Source organism: Prionailurus viverrinus, unplaced genomic scaffold (assembly GCF_022837055.1).
Source record: "Prionailurus viverrinus isolate Anna unplaced genomic scaffold, UM_Priviv_1.0 scaffold_39, whole genome shotgun sequence".
Lineage (NCBI taxonomy): Eukaryota > Metazoa > Chordata > Mammalia > Carnivora > Felidae > Prionailurus > Prionailurus viverrinus.
Genome location: NW_025927607.1, coordinates 4,670,544 through 4,694,230, shown reverse-complemented (window position 1 = coordinate 4,694,230; position 23,687 = coordinate 4,670,544). Strand labels below are relative to the sequence as shown.

Sequence of the window (23,687 nt, the reverse complement as noted above, 5' to 3'; positions counted from 1 at the left end):
AACACTTTGAAATTCTCTTTGAAGAAATGTTTTCAACTGCAATAAATTTCCAATTGTATGACTAGTAAAGGTTATTAAAAAAATTTTTTTTAACGCTTTATTTATTTTTGACACTGAGTGTGAGTGGGGGGGGGGGGTGCAGAGAGAGAGAGGGAGACACAGTATGCAAAGCAGCTCCAGGCTCTGAGCTGTCAGTACAGAGCCCGACGTGGAGCTTGGATCCATGAACTGTGAGATCATGACCTGAGCCGAAGCTGGATGCCCAACTGACTAAGCCACCCAGGGCCCCCTTGCAAAGCTTATTTTAAAATATTTAACTTATTTTCGTTAATCACGTTTATCAGCTCAGAAAATATGGAAAATCTTTTCTACATTGGCAGGGGAGAAGGTTCCATCTTTCAGAGGCCACACTGTCTCCTTTAAGGTCGGTAATAAAGTTAAAGACAGAGCTTCAACACGCAAAACGTTAGAAAGACTTAAGGAGGAGGTGCCTGCCATTACATTTAGGTTGAGGTGTCTGGAACCACACGTGTCTTCTAGGCTTCACTGTTACCTTACACGTGGTGCCCGTGGGCCCCACCGTCACCGTCCCCGCCCTGCAGCTGCATTTGCATCTGCGCCTGCATCCTGGCGATCATCTCCTGCATGCGGCGGAGCTGTGGGCAAGGATGGGCAGACAGATTATTGCTTCTCCAGGTCCGTTCTCCCTGGACATTCTTTAGAGGGGTTCTCGTGATTCCTAAAACTTCAACCTCCATGCTTTCCCAAAACATTATAGAGAATTTACAAAGAACTCCCACAGATCAGTAAAAGAACCAACAACTCAATAGAAAACCAAGCAAATGATAATATGCAATTCAAGCAAGAAACAGAAACGATCAATAAACACGAGAATTCGGTAAAGGCAAGAGGAGATATTCTTTAATCTAGAGGGTGGGAAAGAGGCTGCCACTTCAGGGTGGGGAGTAGGACTGGGCTCTTCTGGAAGGCAGCAAGGCCCTAGCTGTTCCAGTGCTGAGTGGGCCTTCCCTGCCACCCTCATCAAATTTCATCATTACGGTCTCCACTGGTTTAGAAAGGCCTCCAGGCAAGCATTATAAAGTATCTACCTAAATTTTCTCCAGGTACCTTGTAGTCATTTTTTAACATTTAAGTATTTTAATCCATACTGAATTATTAGAGCCAAAGAAGTGAGTTTAATTTTGTTTCGAAAAGGCTTGCCTGTTTGAGGATTTCCTGGATATGCTTGAATTCCACAGCCCTAACAGAACCCACCTTTACCACAGACACTTGTTTAAATTTCAGACCTATTTCCAGCTGTGTCCATTTACACTTTGAAAACTGTTCTCGGTAGAGTTTTCTAGTTTCTTTTCTGTAGGAGTCCTACGTATTTCTTCTTAAGTTTTTGTTAATGGTTGTAAACGGCAGTCTCTTTGATTATATTTTCAACTGGTTATTGTCCAGGTATAGGAAAGCTACTAAATTTTGAATATTACTAAATTATCAAATTTGCTAATAAGCCTTAGTAACTAAAGTCACTAAATTCGCACTATTCCCCAATTTTTCCCACTAAATTGCTACTGGAGATCAGACGGTAACACGTGTAAAGCACTAATCTACAACACATACCGATGTACATGTAATAAAATAAATTAGTGACCTATGATGTATCCCTTAAGAGAGTAAGGAAAGAAAACTGTAATGATGTACGGATGCACGCTATAGGCCTTTAGACTTAACAGGAACCCTTTTCTACTTACCTCAGCTTCCTTCTCCAGCAGGATCTGGTCTTTATTCATGTCCTCATTGTCCACTTTTCTAAGAGTTGAACGAAATTACAATTTATCACATTGCAACTAATTTAGCTGGTTATTTCTGATGACAAATGTCCAAAGTAAAATTTCACTTTATGTTTTTGAGAAATGTTATCTATCTAAAATTACCCACATGCGTTATTTTTCTGATTAACGACATAAACAGGTAAGAAGACAATGTTGGAAAAATGCACATCGTGAAATGGTAAATTCAAGAAACTTTCCTAACTCCAAGCAGGGCTGGGACACTCTGGTCTTTACTTACTCAAGGAATATGAGACATTATCAGGAGAATACTCTTTTTTAAGGTAAGCTCTTTACGGACATAGACCATAACAAGTTCACTTAAAAAAGGGAGGGAGCAGGGCCTGAGCACACACACAGAAGATGCCGGTGAGGGAGGCCCTCTGAGCGATGAGGACCTTCGTGAACTCATGCCTGGCTCACTCACAGTGGGATGTTCTTGTGGCTTCTAAAACCCGTCTTTATGTCTGGTCCCCAAACAAATAACATGATAAAGCAGACCTTAACATATACCCTGTATACACACACAAACCCACCAGATGTCAAGAATGTGAGTACTTTAAAATAAACTACAACATGGCAGTCTCCCCCTTATCTGCGGTTTCAGTGGACCGTGGTCGGCTGTCATCCGAAGGCAGGCGACCCTCTCAAGCGTCAGGTCAGCAGCAGCCCAGGGCTCCGACACACCGTCCAGGTATTCCCCCCACCTCACCTCATCCATCACATGGGCATCCTAGCATCTCACAGCATCACAAGGGGCGTGGTGAGAGCAGGGCAGGAAGCTCGTTCGTGTACTCTGATTAGAGTACGTGGCTGTAACTGTGGCACCGTATTACTGTTGTTGTTACTCCCTCACTGCATCCGATTTATAGATTAAACTTTATCGCAGACACGTACATACAGGAAACAGGTGCATGGGTAGAATATTTGGCACCATCCGCAGCCAGGCATCTGCTGGGGGCACTGGAACGTGCTCCTGTGGCTCAGGTATGTGGGAGCAACTACTGTACAGAAAACTCTTTTTGTAAGTGATGAAGGTCACTACTTTGATAGCTAAACTGGGCAGAGATGTGATGTGACCAGACACAAATCAGGTCACAACACACAGACCTTGAGTAAAAACCCACTACGATGGTGAAACAGGAAAGGTGAGGGCAGCCGCCTGTGTCACTGAGGAGCCGGGCTGCTGCTCACCCCACCTGGGGAGCTGTGCTTCGTAACATCACGTGAAGTCTGTCCTCACTGACAGAGTGATGTTCTTGAGACCAGTCGCTGGCCTTTCCAACTAAAGCTGTTCTTTGCATGCAGATGATTAAAGCTACCTTGGACAGATTAAACAAAGCACGACACAGTGACATGAGCAACGGGTACCTGGAAAGAGCTTCTGAGTAGGAAACCAAATCATGTTGCTTAGAGTTAGGAAGACAGAGTAGGACAGGTGGAAGGGGGGCCAGTGGGACTCTGTGACGCAGTATGGGCAGAAGGACAGTATAAATTGGGGGTAACAACCTGCCACCTCTTTTGAGCCTCTCGGAACGGAAGTTTTCATAATGCAGGTCCTGGGTCACCTCCTGGAGATCCTGCATGTGGGTGCTGGAGGAGAAAAGGGCACAGCAAGGCCGGCTGAGTGCGGAGCCATCTGCACGGAGAAACTAAAACCCCACTTGCTACTTCTAAATCGTACATGAAGTTGCTGGAGCTTTGGATACAGGAAGGAAGCTACAGAGGCCTCTCTCTCCTCCCTACCACGAGCAAGGGCGCACAAGCACACAGCACAGGGTCAGGTACAGAGGCCCTTCCGTGGGATGCCTCCCCCAGGCACTGCCCACCTCTGCATGAGACTGTCACCGGTGCACAGAGGCAGAGATTTTAGCAGAGCCTTTCAGGTAAACAATGTCTGAAACACAACGTACTTTTTGTTTTCTCTCTTTCGACTATTCCTGACTTCTCAAGCTTAAAGAGTTGGTCAGTGTGAGCTATCAGCAAGACCATAAAACAAAGTATTAATATTTTGGAAAAACTAGAGATAGCACTTTGCATCTTCTAATCATCTCAGAAAACACTCATCATTTTTTTGGCTCGGCTCTTTCAAATACATAAACTGCCAGGAACGAGTGACAATGAGGCATTCTTGTCTGCTGCTTAGAGTCTAGAGAAGGGGACCAGTGACAGCAGAGGGTGGCGGGCTCTCCGTCACTCTAAGAAGCACGCAGGAAGCTGCCAGCAAACAGCAGCATGACCACAAGGACCCATCCTGAGCGACCTAAATGATGCCTGAGAAAGCTTGTGGCGTCGTTCTAATTCTAGTTTTGGTGCTTTTTCTGTTTATTAAAAATTGCTCAACCAAGACACACGTCGATGAGCACGTACATCAATTTTTAGTTACTCAAAATGTACCTCATCTGTTCTTTGAATTCTTCTAATTAAAGACATTCTAGATTTTAGGAACACTCTTCCTTTGAGCCTGATCCAAGAGCAATAGCACGTGCATGTATGTCACTAAATGCGAACTCTACTTCTCAGAGGAAAAACGTGTGTTGCTGTAGCCAGGCCTGTGGGAGGTGCTGAGAGCGCACTGAGGACCCTCCCGGTGGCCCCAGGGCGGGAAGGGAGGCTGCCTGCCATCCTGCAGCGCCTGAGCCTTTGTGCCCAGAGCAGGTGTTCGGACGCGGCCAGGCCGCAGTTTAGGACCAGTCTGCTTTCAGCGTCAAGAGAGCTGGCTGATGAGAAAGGAGAGGGTGCTAAGGCACAGGCCTCGAGTGGGAGAGGTTGGTTCTGTAGAACCACAGAGAGCTCCCGGTGAGGGCCTTCCATAACAGGTGCAGCGGCCCCACCACCTAATACCTGTGGCGCCAGCAGCTGTCTGCGAGGCCACACGCACACCCTGTGGTCAAAAAGCTCTGCTTCCTGCTATAGGCACTGCCAACGGGAACGCACGGGTGTCTTACATGAGCATCGTCCGCAGCTTCAGAAAGTCATTGTGCTCCGGGTTCTCCACCTCCACAACGCCCCACGGGTAGAGACGGCCTCTGACCTTCTTGCCCTTGGCTTCAATCAACTGATTGGACCCGACCACGGAGAATGGGATACTGGCCTAGAGAGAGACACATGAGGTAGACCGGGGCCCCACCGGGAAGCCCAATTCTCGCCGTGAGCACACGAACACGGGCACAGACGGAGCACACTGCGGCTTACTGCAAGATCTCCTCGGAGAGCTAACGGTGTAGCACATCTTACTCAGAAGGACAGGTGTTTTCCACACGGGACAAATTAGATGGAAACATATTAAACCCGCAATAAGATTTCTAAACCTCAGGTGGCAGCTGTATCAAAATATATTTAAAGCAAAACACTATGAATCTCTCAAAGGTCAGCCATCCTGGATGTGGCCCTTTGCCAACTCCTTCCAGGGTGCTCATGACAGAGCAGGAGTGACTCGTGTTGGGCACCTGGAGAGGTGTTCTTACCTTGAGAAGTCTAGTCTGCTCTTTAAAATCCTCATCTTCATCGGATTCTGCATCGGGTAAGTGATAGATTTTGATATTATGTTCCTCAATTTCATCCAGAATCTGGAAAAATGACAAAGACAGGAGCAATTTTACCAAACAACTCATATTAAAGACAGGGGTGCCTGGGGCACCTGGGGGGCTTAGTTGGTTAAGTGTGGATTTCAGCTCAGGTTATGATCCTGGTTCGTGGGATTGAGCCCCACATTGGGCTCTGTGCTGACAGCACGGAACCCGCTTGAGAGTCTCTCTCCCACTCTTCCCCTTCCCCTGCTCGTGTTCTCCTCTCTCTCAAAAAAACCAACCAACCAAACCAGATAAACCCCCCAAACCCCCCAGTAAACAGAACTATCCAGATGCCAACACAGAATCAAGCTGATCACTGACTGCCAAGCGATTTCCTGTTAAGAAAGGCCTCGTGCTTGCATGTTGAGGGGACCCCCTCTGCCCAGGGATGACAACAACAGCATGCCGCTCCTTTCAGGGCACAGAGCAGCAGGCAGACAATCACTCCAGCACGGCAGCTGACAGGAAACACACTACAACCAGCTTCAGGAATGACACGTACCCAGGGAGTGGCACACCCAGACGCCGCGGGCCCCAGAAGAGCCACAAGCATTGCCCGAAGAGTCGGCAGGTGTGAGGGCTGGAGGGAGGGAGGGGCCTCTAGGGACCACGAAACCCAGGGTGGCCAGGAAGTCAGCTTCCAGGTTGGGGAAGACAGAAGAATAACTGGAGTTACCAAGTGGAGAGTTCCCTGGAAGCCAAGCTGGGTTCTGGGTTTTCTTCAAGAGGCAAAAAGTGGCAGCCATAGAACCACACACTCCAACCAATTGAGCAAGCGGGAGAGTGGCCCAGAGGGCACGAAAACCTGGGCTGGAGATGAAGGAAGCAGCTGCGCACCCGCTGGCCAGCCCGCGCCCAGCCCCCAAGCGCCTTCTGTGCAGGGAGCGCCAGCAGATACGGGCAGGCTGGAGCTTCGCCTCCGCCGAGTGGGCAGAAATATCCCTGCTTTGAACCCTGCTCTGGCATTGGTGGTTCTTAACGGGAACTCTGGGGCCTTTACGATTAAAGGATCAAAGATCGTGGGACTTAACGTGTTGTCTGCACTAATTCAGGCCTCGCAAAGAGGTCTTTCTCCCTCCTTCCAACATCCTTCCCCTTCCAACTGGACCATCTGTGCTTTCAGAGCCCTCCCTCCTAGAGGAAGCAGAGGAACCATCTCACTGGTGGGAGAAGCCCAGCAGTGAGCAAGAACCTCCTCCATCTGTTCCTCTTTCCTGCCCATCATCCATCCCTGCTGCCCCATCAGGACAAGGCTTACGAGACAAGGACGAGAACCGAGTTGACAAAATGCAGTCAATGGGCGATTTCCAACCGGCAAAGAGGAAGAAAGTGATGAATCAAAGGCAGTCACACATTTCCCTGTCTGGGCAGCCACACCAAAGATGGGGGTGCAGGTGGAGCCAGGGAAGCTGGGTAACCAGCTCAGGACCGGGATGGCGGGGGGGTGGGGGGGTGGGGTGGGGGTGGGGGGTGGCGCGGCTATCTCCTGTTTACACACATAGTTCATGTGAAAAAGATTCTCTGAAACGAAAAGCAGAAGCCACAGGAGATGACACGATCTAAACAATACTAAGCAATGCTGACATTCGTGGCTTGGAAGATAGGTGGTAAAGCAGGCAGAAAGACCCAGTCTCCCGAGAGCACGGCCAACCCACTGGGGAGGCCCAAGGCTGGTGGAGGGTCTGCAGCCAGACCCTAGACAGGAGACCTGCTGCTGGATGAAGTGGAGCTAGTTAGAGACGAAGGAAGGGTAGGACTAAAGCAGATCTGCCAGAGGCTCTTTTAGATGAGGGAGCGGGAGTACAGCAGGAGGCACAGGGAAGAAACCAGATAAAGAGAAGGGATTACAAAGGCCCAAGATGAAAGAGAAAAGAGCAAAAAAAGGTTTCAATTCATTTCAGACTTGGAAATCAAGCCCTAAGAGTTCTGGGCCCAGGATTAGAGATGGGTGTACAAAACATTCTAACCCTGACCCTGGTTCCCCCACCTCTCTGAAATCCAATGTAACACGCCTATTATAAAAGGTGGCGTTTCCTTAAGTGAGCATTACTAAAACACATACTGTCAAGCAAAAGCATGCCTAAGCTTTCAGGGGCTCTTCCAAAGGCCTGGATATTTCCTAAAAGGCTGGCAGGCACTGAGACAATGAAGGAAAAGGCTGACACAGTCCATACAATTGAAGAATTCTGCCATGACAGAAGACATCAAGAAAAATGTGAAAACACAAAAATCAGACTAGGTCCAAAAACACAAGAATATCCGTTAATTAATAAAAAGGCACTAAAAACGCAACACAGGCTCTAAAAACCTCAGAGAGCACACTAACAGGCATCAGGCACCAGGATACATACTCGCATCAGCAACCAGACACTTGTGGAAAACACTCGCGGAAACTAGACACCGCTTCCCATTTCTCAGATGGGAGACACTTTAGAAAACCTGGTGCCGGATCTAGGACAGTTCTGGCAGGGGTGGAGCATGCACACATGCTGCTTTGAGAATGTGAGTCGTTACACATTTGTTTTGAGGGAAATTCAGCTATCTTTTGTAGCTTTAAAAGCCAATCGATTTCCTTTCCAAGAATGTATCTGACTTCTACAATTGTCAGAAGACAGACAGGTGCCTACAATGTGCCAGCTACTGTTCTAAACTTTTGGAACACACAAGTGAGCTAAGCAAAGATCCCTGACGCCAGGAATAGAGGGGTGGGGGTGGGAAGCCAAGAAACACACTGAAGAGAGAGTTTGTGCCGGGAATGCTCCTGAGAGTGTGTGTGTGTGTGTGTGTGTGTGTGTGTTGCTCTAAGCTGAGTAAGGATGCGGGGGAGTGTTTTCTGTGTGTGCTGGGTATTCTTAGAAAGTGAAAACGGCAGAATAATATGTACGTGATGATCCCATTCTGTAAAAACAAAAACATAGGTAAACTATGTTCTGGAAAAATAGGTATGTCACTGTAAACAACAACTGCTTTTATGGATAATTCAGAGAACTTTTATTTATAGAATTTAGCATATGAACTTGGACTTTCTTTTAGCAATTGAAACTTTTTTTAATGTGTATTTTTCAGAGACAGAGAGAGAGAGAGAGAGAGAGAGAGAGAGAGACGGAGCACAAGGTGGGAGGGGCAGAGAGAGAGGGAGACAGAAATCTGAAGCAGGCTGCAGGCTCAGAGCCGTCAGCACAGGGCCCACCTTGGGGCTTGAACCCATGAACAGTGAGATCATGACCTGAGCTAAAGTTGGAGGCTTAACCAAGCCACCCGGGCGCTCGTAAACTTGGACTTTCTTAATGCGCATTTGAATAAAAAGACAAGTAATTAAAAAATATATACGAAAGAATCAACAAAGACACACCAGAGACCAATGACCAGCATAGGGCTGCTGGGCGGTGAGAGTCACACAGGCTGGAAGATGGACAAGTTCAAGGCAACCTCTAAATGGCCAAAACACAAGCCCTTGAAACGTTTATGGTACCAAACGATTACAACTGAAATACATTCCTAAATGAATTGGCTGCAATAAAATGTTTAGAAAAAATAACAAAACTTCACAGAGATGATCACACTTCCAGACTCATCCCACTCTCGTAACACATGGCGTCCCTTCTACTCATGGACAGTATTTTCATCTGAGGTGAATTACAAAGAATAAGAACTTGACATCTTCGTCAAAATACTAAAAATCTACAACCGTTAGGTGTTTTTCAAAAAACCACCAGCCTCCCTACGTGCTCCCCCACATCTCAGGACACCCCTCCACTCTCTTTCCGAGGCACCTGGCCTTCAGCTACCCTGAGTAAAATACACTCACCCTTTTCTTCAAGCGCTCCCGCTCCTTCAGCGTGAGGGTGTCGGCTTTGGCAATGACAGGCACGATGTTCACCTTGTTGTGTATCGCCTTCATAAATGCAACATCTAAGGGCTTCAGTCTGCGAGGAGTGAGACGGTGCCACGCATTTAGGGGACGGGCAGGGAGATCACACATTTTTGTTCTCTCAAAATTATCTCAATTCTTGTACTAAAATGTGCAACTGGGGGCAACGATCAGCCCACAGAGTAAAGACGAGACTCTAGCACACTTGGCTTCTGCGGCCAGTGGCCCACATACCCGTGGCCGAAAGGGGAGATGAAGTAAAAGCAGCAGTGCACCCTGTTGTCAACGATGTGCCGCCTGTTCAAGCCGCTCTCGTCATGCAGGTACCGTTCGAACTGCTCATCGATGTAGGCGATGATGGTCTTAAAACTGTGAGAAACACAAATACTGACTATCGGATTCCAAAGGCAGGCAGTCCCAAAGTTCAAAGACGCAGGCTTTTTCTGTCCCCTGCCTCCACACCAAATACAATTTGACAATCACTTATAAGATGGGGACGGAAAACTCACTCCTATGTTTGGCAAGATGGATGTTTTTGGAAAGTGTGCCAAGCATAATCTCCCCCAACCACGGGGGGCTTAAAGGCCCAAAGGGAATAAGTAAAAGCACCCGAGGTGGGTGCCTGGGTGGCTCAGTTAAGCATCCGGTTGTTTTTTTTTTTAATGTCTATTTTGAGAGAGAGAGAGAGCACACATGCACACCCCAATGGGAGGTGGGGAGCGGCAAAGAGAGGAGAGAGAGAATCCCAAGCAGGCTCCATTGGGAGTCTGGCCCGAGCCGAAATCAAGAACTCGACATCTAACAGACTGAACTACCTAGGCACCCCAAGAGTCCAACTCCTGACCTTGGCTCAGGTCATGACCTCACAGTTCATGAGACTGAACCCCGTGTCGGGCTCTGTGCTGACATCGAGGAGCCTGCTTGGGATTCTCGCTCTCCCTTTCTCTCTGCCCCTCCCCTACCGGCGTGCATGTATGCGCACCCTCTCAATAAACATTTAAAACAAACACACAAAGTGAATGAAAGCACCTGAGGTGACTGAGTAGACAGAGGGCCGCCAGCTCTCGCAAGGACTGTAACTGTGCAGAGGGCAGAGGGGCAGCAGCAGAACACACGGTGGGGACAGGCGTGTGAAAGTGTGAACCAAAGAGCAGGGAGAGAAGGGAGCGACTCCCAAAGAAAGGAGACGGGAGACCCTTCCCCTTCCTTCCCTTCCCTCATCAGACGCTGGCAAGTTGATGCTGTCCATTGATGACGTAAGAAATTACAGTCTCTACCACGAACGTGGTGCTCTCTGCGCAGCGCAGGGACAGACTGCTCTTCTGCTTGTAGCTTTCCTTAGTTTTGCTCATGATGTCAAGGACCGAGTCGCTAAGGGAAAGGGCTAGACCACAATCTTCCCCACTGGCCAGGGTTGATTCAGATCAAGAAGTTTCATTTATACTAGGATTTGATGGATGGTTGGCTCTTCCAGAAAAAATACTCCTTGTCTCTGAAATTCCTCACTTCAAATGTTATAATCGGCACACTTGTAAACTGTTTCACTGTATTATTACACACAGCTACCTCAAGCCTAGTCATCACTCATTAACGCTATGAAACCTGAATACGTTAGAGTAACCATAGCACCTCCAGGACCCCGTGTCCCCGAGGAGCGTACCAATCCCTGCAGTTGATGGCGTCCCCGTAGCCGGGTGTGTCCACCACTGTCAGGCGCAGCTTGACCCCTCGCTCTTCAATCTCCACGGTCGAAGCCTCGATCTGGACAGTTCTTTCAATTTTCTCTAAAAAAAGAAACAAACTTAAGGAGAGGATGTACCTAAAAACCGACCCAGTTCACAAGAGGAGAAACGACCTGTTACCTTCTTATTAAAATACAAATGAACCTCAATACCTTTCCTAGAGGAAGGTTTTCTGAGCTAACACAAGAACTGTGTAAAAATAACCCCCAAGTTGGCGAGGGAGACCTGGAAGCGAAGATGAAACGGCAGCTCGGAAAAGTTAAAATGCCAACACTGAAAATTATGACCTTTGCTCACACAGCAGGCGCAGGCAGATGCCTACACCCGTGGCAGTCAGCCACTTACAGAACTCTCACATGAGGAAACACCGTCCCCCTGCCCTCCCGTCAAACACAGAATACAGGCAGAAACTATTCCCTCTACTTTACCATAAAGGAAAACAAACTCGGAGGCGATGGACCCGTGGACAAATGCCGAGTCTACGACCAAGACTCAAGGGCTGCAGGTCAGCACCTTTCCCGACCGAAAGAACGCTTGTCCTTGTGTTTCAAGCTGAGGCAAAAACACCAATTATGTGCTCTCAGCAGCTCTCGTGTAGCACGACACTTAACAGTCCTGCGGGGGCTTCTGTACCTGCGGCTCCAGGTATGATTCTTTCTGGGTAGAGATCGGTCAGGAACAGGCTGTTTATGAGAGTCGATTTTCCTAGACCCGATTCACCTTTAGATGAGAATGAAAACATTGTCATGACTTGACCTGTAAGACACGGTTCATCTCCTGCGTTTACGTGCGGGCTGGCACTAGGTTAAACCCTCACAAACCCCATTCTCTGCACTCCATGTGACCACTACCAATCTGGTACGACTCTCCCCACTTCATTGATGGGGAAATGGGTGCTCGAAGGTTACTAAGTCGCGTTTGCTCAGAGACCTGTCCAGAGCAGGGCCTTGATTGGAATCAAGGTCTCTGAGTCTCCAGAATTCCCACATGGTGAGATCAGAAACATACCCTTAGTTCTTCACAAATGTATATGACGGACTTTTAGAGGCGGGTCTTTATTTTTTGATAAATAGAATGCAAAGGTTTTCAGTAATGAGTTTTGGTAATTATTAAAGTTCCCAATTTTCAGGAAACCGATCTACCAATGTCAAGTGCACTATGGCTCGCCAAGCTGTGGGAACCTGAACCAGAACACATGCCCAAGGCTGCGTCACAGTCTGCATTTCTTCCTCCTGTCGCCAAGGCAGGGGCAGACCACCTCCTCCCTTTCCTGTTTTACATACATTCTGTGCCCCAACACTGGCCCGGCAGCTGCCTCAGGTCAGACAGCCTGCCCATGCAACACTGTTGAGTGTGACATGACCAATTAAGAGAAACACATACTCATTCAAATATATAATGAGTTAACAATGCTCTTCAACTACCGTAATACCTGAATTCTGAACACTCTTGAGTTAAGTAACGTTTGTATTCTGAGCATCTGCAACTTAACTTCAAGGATGCAAAACACCACAAATGAAATATCTTTTAGAAATGTTTATTATTTTTTTGAGAGAAAGAGAGTGCGAGCAGGGAAGGGTCATTCATAGACAGACGGAGAGAGAATCCCAAACAGGCTCTGTGCTATTCGCACAGAGCCCAACACGGGGCTCGATCTGATCATCCGTGAGATCATGACCTGAACTGAAATCGAGTCAGAGCTTAATCTACTAAGCTACCCAGGCGTTCCCCCCCCCACACACAAAATGAAATATTACATCTTAAGGAAGCATGCACAGACGCCATCATTTCACTGTAGCTGTTATCAGCTAAGGCTACATTCCGTGTGGAGAAGTGCTTCTGAACTCGGTGCCTGACTATCTCCTGGGCATCTTGGTCTGAACCTCCCTCTGCTAAGTCCTGCGCAGCACGTGAAAGGAGCACACATCTGTTTTGAAAATTATTTCCGGTAAAATGAAGTACAAGAGTAAATTTGAAATGAGTAGACATATAAAATCAGGACTGCGCTTTAATTGGATGGCGATTTTCATATGTGGAAAGGACCACCAAGAGGACAAAACCAGAATTACACACTGAACATGTCCAAATAAAAGAGCATAAAAATATGCCACCAAATTATCCTTTTAACAAACTGCCCAGCAGTTTACGTCTTTATCACAAAACGAAGAGATCTTGCCAGTAAGCGAGTGCTCAGTCTTTTTGTGTGCCTGGCACAGCTCCACGTGCTGGACAGCTAAATTCCTGCTCCCGTGCAGACTGGCAGTCCAGTGGGGGAGACGACAAACGAGCAAGGTTACTTTGCCACCAATGAAGTGGTGACAGCTGTGGGTAATGAAGCTGAAAGGGAATGGGGCTCAGAAGACATCTCAGCAGAGGTGTCTGAGTAGAGACACCTTCTTTAAAAGAAAAAAAAAAAAAGCGCAACATTCCAATGTCTGATTCTGAATTACAAATCTTCACTTTAAGGGTGGAAGCATCTTCCCTTGGAATGGCTTTCAGGCAGCACCTACAAGTAATTAACTCATAAACTCAGAACATGATACTGCTGTTGGGCCGAATCTCTGGGAGTGGCTAGCTTTGTGATTTCTCGTTCACCAGTTATCTCTGTCCCAGAGGCGTTTCTCAGGCACCTATACATGGGAGACACAAGAGCTCAAGAGGCCCTGGAGTGCGTATCTCACAGCATAAAATGCACGGGGCTGAGCAACCCTATGTAGTTGTCCTGCACCAGTGACGACAGCAGAAGCTGACTGGGATGGGAGGTACTCCGGGTTTACAAAACGGCTTACGTTCTCACCAATCGAGATACACAGCACCAGGCACAAGGGGGCGCCGCCACATGAAGAATATGCACAGGAGGAAAGGGAGCTTGGGTTTACAGCATCCTGAAATCCCATCAGGCTCAGGGTCCCAGAGATCCCAGAAGCTTCCAATTAAAACCTAGGCAAACCCTCCCATCCCCCCACAAAACTTAGGCCAAGCCAGGAATGCTAGGAAACAAAAAGCTCCTAACCTGGGTGGAGGGTGTCCTCCTCACATTTACTTTTCAATTTTAACCAACACAAGAAAGCGCTTGCTTTCTCAAACACCCTGCAGCCAGGGCCACCTGGGAGGGCCCCGAAGGGCAGCACTCTAAGTGATCCCTTTTTTGCCCAGAGCCAAGCCATTTCACGGGGTGAGGATGCGCAAGCAGGCCCGGCTCAGAGTGGCCAAGGTCCCAGGTGCATGTGCCCTCATGAACGAGTCCACCAGGACACAAGTGTGCATTTTCAGGACGCGTGAACCTACAAGGATTCGTTCTCTTAGCTTAGTTCCGAAGTCTTCGGAAGTGTTCATTCTGTAACCCTCTTGTGAATTTGGTCACACTATCCATTCTTCGGACTTTCTACCAGGCAATATATGTATTTGACAATAGGCTTTCTATTTTTAATTTTGCTTTTCTTGTGAACAGACCCACCACCCCCAATACTCGTGGGGAGGCTGGAAACTGGATATGAACTATCACCAACTATCACCATTTGGCCAGACTTCAGCAGCACAGGCACCACGTTCCCTCACGAGCAACCTGCTACTGGGCTTTGATCTGTGACGTCTTTAAAGAACTTATTTGTGATTTTTAAGTTTCTTCCAGATTGCTGCCCAAACATTTGTAGTTTTTCACTTGCATATATGATTTTATGAAATTTCTTATTCCCTTAGATGTTATCTGCAATTCTGAAAACACCTTTTTCAATAGCGTCTGACTTACAAGGTGGGTGCACTGGCCTTTTCCTGATACAGGTTCTCCCTCTACCCGAAAGTAGACTGTTCCTAAGCCCAAATGGTAGAAAGCAAAAAAGCATTATACCACTCACTTAGATGGAAACATTTTTTGACACTCCTAGCTTAAAAAAAAAAAAAAAAAAAAAAAAAATTCACCTCTCAGCCTTTCTGATACCTTAGAACACATCATAACAGGTGCACAAAATCAGTCGAGATAAAGTCCAGATGCTCTCAGACAGCTCTGGCAGCTGGACACCGAAACGCTTCGGGAGGAGGGAGGAGGCTCGGTGGGCGTGCTGCCTCTGCAATGGCTTGCTGCAAAACCTGCTGAGCTCTTGCTGGTCTTTTATTACTGAAAACAGGCACTACTACAGGCCTTTCATAAAAGCGGCGTGCCAGGAACTTTCAGAAAGCAGGGGATACCTGTGTATCATTTTTCTCGTGCTTCTAACAGGTACAATTTAAAAGTTGAGGGTTCTCGTGGTTACGTTTCTAGGTGTTATTCACTACCCGTCTCACCTTTAATTCCCTTACTACTTGCTTTATTTGAAACCCACTTTACTGAGGTGTAACTCACATACACCTCAGTTCAACAGTTAAGTGCACTCATTTGAACTGTACTGACGGATTAGTCTGACCAAGTACACACTCAGATAAATAAACTCAAGATAGAAAGGATCTCCATACCGTGAGAGCTCCTTTGCCTAAGTCAGAGTCAGCTCTACCCCTCTCGTGTCATTATATGCATACACCAATCTGCTTTCTGTCTCTACAGACTGGTTTTGATTATTCTAGAACTTCACAAACATGGGATCATACAACATGCCTTCTTTTATCTGGCTATTTTGGCTCAGCACAATTAGCTCTGGAGGTTCATCCACGTCACGTCATCCATCAGCAGTCCGTTTCCTTTTCTCACGTGGACACATCATGACATGTTGATCACCCTCTTGCTGGCTACACCTGTGTTACATCCGGTTTGGGCCACTGCAGGGAGAGCAGCTGTGAACATCCAGGCGCAGGCTCTGTGGTCATGCTATCATTTCTCCTGTGTATCTGCCTAAGAGCGGACGGTCTAGTTACACAGGGAGTAACAGCTAAGAAAGCACCGAACTGTTTCCAAAGTGGTTGTTCTCACTTTACACTGTCACTAGCCACTAGGAGAGGTGCGTCTCCACATCCTCGCCAACACTTGGACTACCGGACTTTTTGCAAATTTCAGCCATTCCAGTGAGCGTGTGGTGGGATCCCATGGGTCCTGGCCATTCAGGATCTCCTATGAAATGTCTGTCCCAATCTCGTGGCCCTTTCTGTAACTGGGTAGCCTATCTTCTTTCTGAGCTGTTCGGGTTTATGTTCCGGATAGGAGTCCTACGTTGCACGTGGTGCTGTGAACGCTTTCTCAAGTTTATGACCTTCTCTTGTTGTTTTCTGAAGAGAATTTTTAACAAAGTGCAACTTTTCATTTATTTTGTGATTAGTGTTATTCACGTCCTAAGCAATCTGCTTACTCCAAGTCATGAAAATTTTCTTGCTCATTTTCTTCTAGACTTCTTACAGCTTTACAGTTAAGCCAACAACCCACTTGGAGTTAAGTGTGTTGTACGGTGTGAAGGAAGGTTCACGTTCACTGCCCACCACACGACCATGCACTTGGTACAACGCTGTTTGTAAATGGCTAACCTCTCCCCCTCTGTGTCACCTTGGCACCCTTGTCATGAATCAGTTGATCATGTGTACACGGGTCTTCGGGCTGGTATTTTCAGTTGATCTGGAGTTCCACCCTCACCACGCTGTCATGGTTCCTATTGGGAAGGCTTGAAATCAGATAGTACAGGCCCTCTAAATGGTTCTGTCTGTTCTAGGCCCTCTGCACTTACATTCACACTTTAGAACCAGATTGTTCATTTCTATTTTAAAAAGCCTGGTGTGACTCTGGCAATGTGCTGACTCGATGGGTCACTCTAGGGGCAGAGTCACGGGCACGGTGTGCACGGTCACACCCAGAGCACTGGCAGGTCTCACAGCTTGTCTTTCTCTCAGCAGTGCTGCCATGGTGTCAGTGAAGGTCCTGCACCCATTCCGCTAAGTTAGCCTAAGCATGGTGCATTTCTTATATTACTATGGATGGTACTGTCTTTTAAAATGTTTCTTGTTGGGGTGCCTGGGTGGCTCAGTTGGTTAAGTGTCCGACTTCGGCTCAGGTCATGATCTCACGGTTCGTGGGTTTGAGCCCTGTGTCGGGCTCTGTGCTGACAGCTCAGAGCCTGGAGCCTGTTTCAGATTCTGTGTCTCCCTCTCTCTCTGCCCCTCCCCCGCTCATGCTCTGTCTCCCTCCGTCTCAAAAATAAACAAACATACATTAAATAAAAGTTTTTTGTTACCATTGTTTTTGACAGTCTTTTCAAGTTCATTTTAAAATTATTTGTTGGTGGAGGCACCTGGGTGGCTCAGTCAGTTAAGCGTCCAAATTCAGCTCAGGCCATGATCTCGTGGTTCACGAGTTTGAGTCCTGTGTCGGGCTCTGTGCTGACAGCTCAGAGCCTAGAGCCTGCTTTGGATTCTGTACTCTATCTCTCTCAAAAATAAATAAAACATCAAAAAAAGAACCTGCAACTTGATAAAATTTACTTATTAAACATAGTAGTTTTGGGATTCCTTATAATTTTTAACATACACAAATCATTTCACTTGCAATTAAGAAGGTTTTAGAAAATTTCCTTGTTTTTTTAGTTTACAAAGTTTTAAAATCTTTAATGGGTTTGAATTGTTGCGACTGCATGTTTTAGACGACAGCATAAATTTCCCCTTTAGAACCACACAGATTAATTTTCTAATGTTAAATCATGCACTCCCAAGGGGTGGCGCCTGGGTGGCTCAGTTGGTTAAGAGTCACTTGATTTTGGCCTCTTGATTTTGCCTCAGGTAGTGATCTCAAGGTCGTGGAGATTCTCTCACTCTTTCCCTCTGCTTCTTCCCCTGCTCCCCCATGCTCTCTCGACAAATAAACAAATAAAAACACAAAAGCCCCTCCCCCCAAAACCCATGTGCTCCTGAGGTAAACCCCATTCATTAGGATGTATAGACAGCTTTGCCATTAACAGATGCCTTGAAGGTGAGAATTTGTTCCAACACAATTGATATACTAGGAAACAACTTCAACATAATACAAGCATTGTATCTGCTCGTGTGATTTCACCGGTGACAAACTAGGTGAACGTCAAAAACTGTATCCAGTAGAATCAAGCCATGAAAGAACATTTTCAATAATGTGCACCCCTCAGCACCAGTGACCTCTGTTCAACAGTTATCGTGGACCATCCCCACTCACCTCTCCTGACACAGCTTCCCATCCACCATTTCCCGACACCCACTTTGACAAACTTCAGAGACTGGTCAAGCTATAGTGCCCGTATTCAGTATAGTATGATTATTTTAACCAGTTAACAAGTGTAAAACCATTTAACACGTAAAAACCATTTTTATTATGTTCCTCACTTCTTCCTAATAGGTCCCTGAGGGAACTTTTGTGCCTGTATTTTCTCCAGAACCCTATGGCTTCAAGTGTATTACTGCAGAGCATGGTGATATTTTTTTAAATGTTTTTATTTATTTTTGAAGGAGAGAGACAGAGCATGAGTGGGGAGAGGAGCAGACAGAGAGGGAGACACAGAGACCTAAGCAGGCTCCAGGCTCTGAGCTGTCAGCACAGAGCCTGAGGCGGGGCTCGAACCCATGAACTGTGAGATCGTGACCTGAGCCAAAGCTGGACGCTCAACTGGCTGAGCCACCCAGGTGCCCCACAGCATGGTGATTTTTAAGGAACACGTGTATACTGCATTATAGTAGAACTTAATGTATTAAGCATTTTTATGTATTGCTGGACTTGCTAAAATTTTATTGAGATGTCTGTGTCTACGCTCATGAATTGTCTATACTTTCTCATCATTGACTACAGGGTAATGTTGGCCTACTAAAATATTCTCACAAGAGTATCTATGGTGAATCCTCCATGTGCACTTGAAAAGAATGTATACCGTGGGGTTTCTCAGCACAGTGCTCTCGACATCAGTTGGATCAACCTTCAGATTTCTCTCTCTTGCAGATTCTGCATCGTGCATTATGAAGCTCCATCATTAGGTGCACATACATTTATTTTTTTAAATTTGTTTTTTAACATTTATTCATTTTTGAGAGTAAGAGAGACAGAGCATGAGTGGGGGAGGGGCAGAGAGAGAGGGAGACACAGAATCCAAAGCAGGCTCCAGGCTTTGAGCTGTCAGCACAGAGCCTGACACGGGGCTCGAACCCACGGACCATGAGATCATGACCCGAGCCGAAGTCAGCCGCTCAACCGACTGAGCCACCCAGGCGCCCCTAGGTGCACATACGTTTAAAATGATGTTGTTTTGAACTCATCCCTGCATCATTAGGATACATACTTCTTTATCTCTGGGAATATCCAGGTAGTAGACACAAAGTCTACTCTGTCTCGTATCAATACAGCTGCTTTGGGTTTCTTATGGTTGGGCTTTGCATGATGATTTTCCATTCTGGTCCTTCAGGCTCATACTCTCTCCCTCTGACTTCTTGTCCCAGTCACGGCTATGCCCCTTCTGCTAGGGTGTTGCCCTCTTTCCATTTGTCTCATCTCTTGTTTCTTTGCTGCTTTCTGGATTGAACAGGGTTCTGTATTCTATTTTATCAAAACTATTGGCTTTGAGTCAAACCCTTGTTTGACTTTCCTAGTGGCCGCTCTGGAGTTGATAACACACACCACTAACGCAGCAGCCCTCCCTTATGTAACATCAGCTCAGCACCCTCCCGTCCTGTGCTGCCCTCATTCATCTTACTCCATGTTAAACACTGTTAACTTGGCTTTAAAACTATGTTCGACAGAAATGAAAAACCAAGAAAAGTGTTTTACATTTACCAACACACTTGCCATTTCCAGTGCTCTACCTTTTCCGTCAACCTGAAGAACCCAGTTTAATCTTTCTTTTGGTGTAGATCTGACAGTGACAAATTCTCAGCTTTTACTTAAAAATGTTTATATTTCATCTTTCTCTAAATCTCCATTTTTCGAGGTAATTTTTGATTAATTCAGAATTCTAAGCTGATGGTTTTATTCTTTCAGTACTTTAAACTATCACTGCATACGGCTCATATCTGATAAGTCAGTGGTCCTTTCCACCTTTGACCTTCTGCATGTAATGTGCTTGTTCCCCGCCCCCCACCTGCTTATAAGATTTTCCTTCTTATCAGTGCTTTCACCAACTGTTTATTGTGTGCCCTGGTGTGCTTTTCTTATTTATTCTACTTGGTGTCTGGATGCTTTCTATTGCCCTTTCTCTTCGGCAGTATATACTTTGCTGTTAGCTCTGTCAGAAAAAAATTTAATCTCTGAAAGTTCCATGTAAGTTCTTTTGGTTATCTTCTATTTCCTTCTTATATTGATGTTCTCCTTTAGGTAGCAGGAGCACAGTTAAAATAGTAAAAGGTCTTGTTCGCTAATTCTATCATCTCTATCATTGCTGGATCTGTTTCTATTACCTGATTTTTCTCTTGGTTACGTGCCACACTGTTTTGCTTCTTTGCATTTACAACTTTTTACTGGATGATGGCAAGTGTAAATATTACACTGTACACTGGATTTTGATTTCCATCTTTAATGAATGATGGGTTTTGTCCTGACAAGCAGCTAATTTTTCACCCAGCTTGATCCTTCAAAGCTTGTTTATAACTTTGTTAGGGAAGGTCTCGGACAGCTTACACACAGCGACTGGTGGCCCTCAGCTCCTTGCCTTGTGAGACTTCTCTATAAGGCTGCTGAAGGGTCCTTCCAACATGGTGGATGGCATCCCCCAGAGTGACTCAAAAAAAGATAGGGGGCAAGCTGCAATGTCTTTTATGACCCAGTCTTAAAGTCACACACCTTCATTGCTGCCATGTTCTACTGGCTACACGGGTTAAGTCCTACTCAATGTAGGAAGGGGCTAGAAAGTATCACAAATTCCAGGAGGCAAGGATCACTGGGGCCATTCTGGAGGCTCACTGGCATAATGAGTGAATACTTCCACCACATACAAATAAGGAAACGACAGAAATATTAAGATTTTACTCTTCAGAAAAATTTCCTAAAGAATCTTTTTCAAATTCCCCAGTTATTTGATTCTGACAACAAAGGAATATTCCCTTTGACTTTATAGGTCACACAATTATACCCTAAAGTTGAGAAGAGGAAACACCTGCATATTTAATAAGCTCAAAGGTATAAAGGTTAATTTCTTACCGACCACCATTAGTGTGAACTCAAAACCTTTTTTCACTGATTTTCGGTGAACTTGATTGGGAAGGTTTGCAAATCCAACGTAGCCAGGAGTTTCTGGATTTATAAACTGAGTTGGTTGTTGCTAAAATAAGATTTTACAAAAACAAAACAAAACAAAACAAAAAAAACAAAAAAACACCTTATTAGTTGCTTTTAAGATATAATCAAACCTGTGACAAACATAGGTATTATTAGTTCCCACAAATTAAAAAAAATACACAAACAAATCCACATTTTTGTAAAAAAATCACCTGTATCAGAAAACTGATTGTATTCACTTAACACTTTTAAAAAGATAAACCGATCTACTATTATTACATGCAGGAAAATCAGTCAAACTTACAAAGTAATGCCACAACTGAAAGTGGTTTCACAGAACAAACTTAGCAGAAGAATAGTTTCTAAAAGCCAATCCTTCTAGGTATCAGGTGTGATGCATTTGTGAACAGTGTTCAGGAACAAGCCGTGTCTCCTGTTTATTCCCAGCTCTATGCAACAGTGCCATCAAGGGTGAGGCAGGCCATTTAGGGGTGGGATGTGAGCATCGGGCTTCAAAGATCAAAGAGAAGACTAGGAATGAAAAATGAATCACAGCTGAGGACAACAAGGCATCAATATTCCTGGACAGGTGGAATAAACCGGAGATGCCATAAAGTATATCAAAGCTATAGAATCTAGGCATAGCATACTAAAAATGTGAGGAAATCAAAAAAGGATACACCAACTGCTTTATTAATTTTGACAGCCAAGACATAAGATAGTATTTTTCCTTTAGGATTTTGGAAACGTATATTCATATGCACACGTGCGCAGATGTAAAAATATTCATAAAATGTTACTAGTGGTTATTTCTAGGTGATGAAATTATGGTTAATTTTTATTTGGTTTTTTGCTCATCAGTGTTCCCGACTCATACTTGCATAAAAAGTACAAATTAGTAAGGTAATTATGCATCAGTAATAAACACTGAAACATTCAAAAATAAAAGGCAAAGGAAAGTAATAATCTTGCAATTTTAACCACAAGTTCTGCTTTTCTCAGCATGTCTTTCAAAACTAATTTACTTCAGGGCTCTGGGCTAATCTGCAAGAGCTGATATAAGCCAATTTATCAAGTCTAAGAATGCTGTAAGTTTCATGATGAAATATGATTAGAATTTTAAATTATTATTTGATTGGTGTGCTGAAAATGATGTAAAGGAGGCTAAATGGATTGTTACTGATGTACTGAGAAACAAATTGGAAATCTAAAAAAATAAAGTTCAAAGTTTTTAGAATGTCAATTAAATTACACACTGGCTCAACAAATCAAATATATCAGTCATATTAAAAATGAGTCACATGGGGGTGCCTGGGTGGCTCGGTTGGTTAAGCATCTGACTTTGGTTCAGGTCATGATCTCATGGCTTGTGAGTTTGAGCCCTGCGAGGGGCTGTGTGCTGACAGCTCTCTCTCTAACCCTCCCCAGCTAGTGTGTATGCGCTCTTCCCCCCCCCCCCAAAAAAATAAAGAAAAAACCACATAAAATGAAAAAAAAATTAAAAAGTGTGATCTCTTACCTTAGACATCTTCAGTGAAGTTTTCTCAATCTGTTAAGAAAAAAACCCACATATACATATATGCATGTACACACACACATTTTAGTATGAATTGACATGTACACAGACTTAACACCTAAAGCATCAACAGTTCCTGTTTTACTTGTTAATTGCATCAAATTACAGAAATGAGAAAATTATCATCTCATTAAAACTTTGATATAAAAATTAGGTCAATTAAGTCAACCACATACACGTATGTACACATATAGACGTTCCTTATTTCCAACAAAGTCTAAACGTTTTTCTAGTACTGATTATATGCTAAGCACCAGGGACACAACAAGAGAAAAAGACAAAATCTCATGACCTCTGGAATTCTATAATTTCCTTTCCCTCTTCGAAACCTTTCAACAAGGAAAGCATACTTATAGAGCGATGTCTGCTGCTGGGAGGTTCTCTGAGCTCTTGACAACTAGTTTTAGACAATGGGGCACTCAGAGCAACATTTATAATTAAAGGAAAAAGGGCTGAAGGCATTGGAGTGTTTGAAGAACATGACAATAGTTTTAGAGATAGTTGGAATTTAATACGAATTTTAGAAGACTTGAAATTTTGGGGAACATGGAGTCTGTCGGCTAACAGTCTTTGGTAGCAAGGTCAAAAGATATGAATGAGGTCAGATTTGATTCCCTCTGGAGCTTAGAAACTTATGCCCTTCGTGTTCTTGCTTCCCCATCCCCCAAACCTTAACATTCCTGAAAACTGCACACTGTTTCCCTTCTGAATGGAAATGTTCCCAACCACCTCTGAAGACGTGAGGCTCCTGCACCCCCATGCACAGTTTGGTTAACAAAGGCCAACCGCAGTAGGATTTGTATTATTTCACAGAAGGTAAGTTTACAGTCTTCGTTCTTGTTCTTAGTGGCCCATGGGAAGCCTTACCCTCATGTGTCCCACTGGAACAAGAACGGAGGCAGAGGAGAGTTGGGAACTCACACGCAGTCTGTAAACCGCTTGTTGCTTCTATGGCT

The 23,687-nt window shown here is 45.2% G+C and overlaps 1 protein-coding gene across 4 annotated transcripts in view; it reads right to left on the bottom strand.

Moving 5' to 3' along the window:
- SEPTIN2 (septin 2) overlaps positions 1-23,687 on the bottom strand; it is a 34,712-nt gene that overhangs the window by 3,399 nt on the left and 7,626 nt on the right. For all 4 annotated transcript variants that reach the window (XM_047846540.1, XM_047846538.1, XM_047846541.1 and 1 more), the window contains 11 exons: positions 22,675-22,704; positions 21,078-21,198; positions 11,657-11,743; positions 10,942-11,065; positions 9,516-9,650; positions 9,219-9,336; positions 5,306-5,407; positions 4,787-4,932; positions 3,348-3,431; positions 1,761-1,818; positions 554-656 (listed from right to left, as the gene is read on the bottom strand). In XM_047846540.1, coding sequence (XP_047702496.1) covers positions 555-656; positions 1,761-1,818; positions 3,348-3,431; positions 4,787-4,932; positions 5,306-5,407; positions 9,219-9,336; positions 9,516-9,650; positions 10,942-11,065; positions 11,657-11,743; positions 21,078-21,198; positions 22,675-22,683 — 1,086 coding nt within the window. In that variant the 5' untranslated portion in view covers positions 22,684-22,704 and the 3' untranslated portion in view covers position 554. The remainder of the gene's footprint in view (positions 1-553; positions 657-1,760; positions 1,819-3,347; positions 3,432-4,786; positions 4,933-5,305; positions 5,408-9,218; positions 9,337-9,515; positions 9,651-10,941; positions 11,066-11,656; positions 11,744-21,077; positions 21,199-22,674; positions 22,705-23,687) is intronic.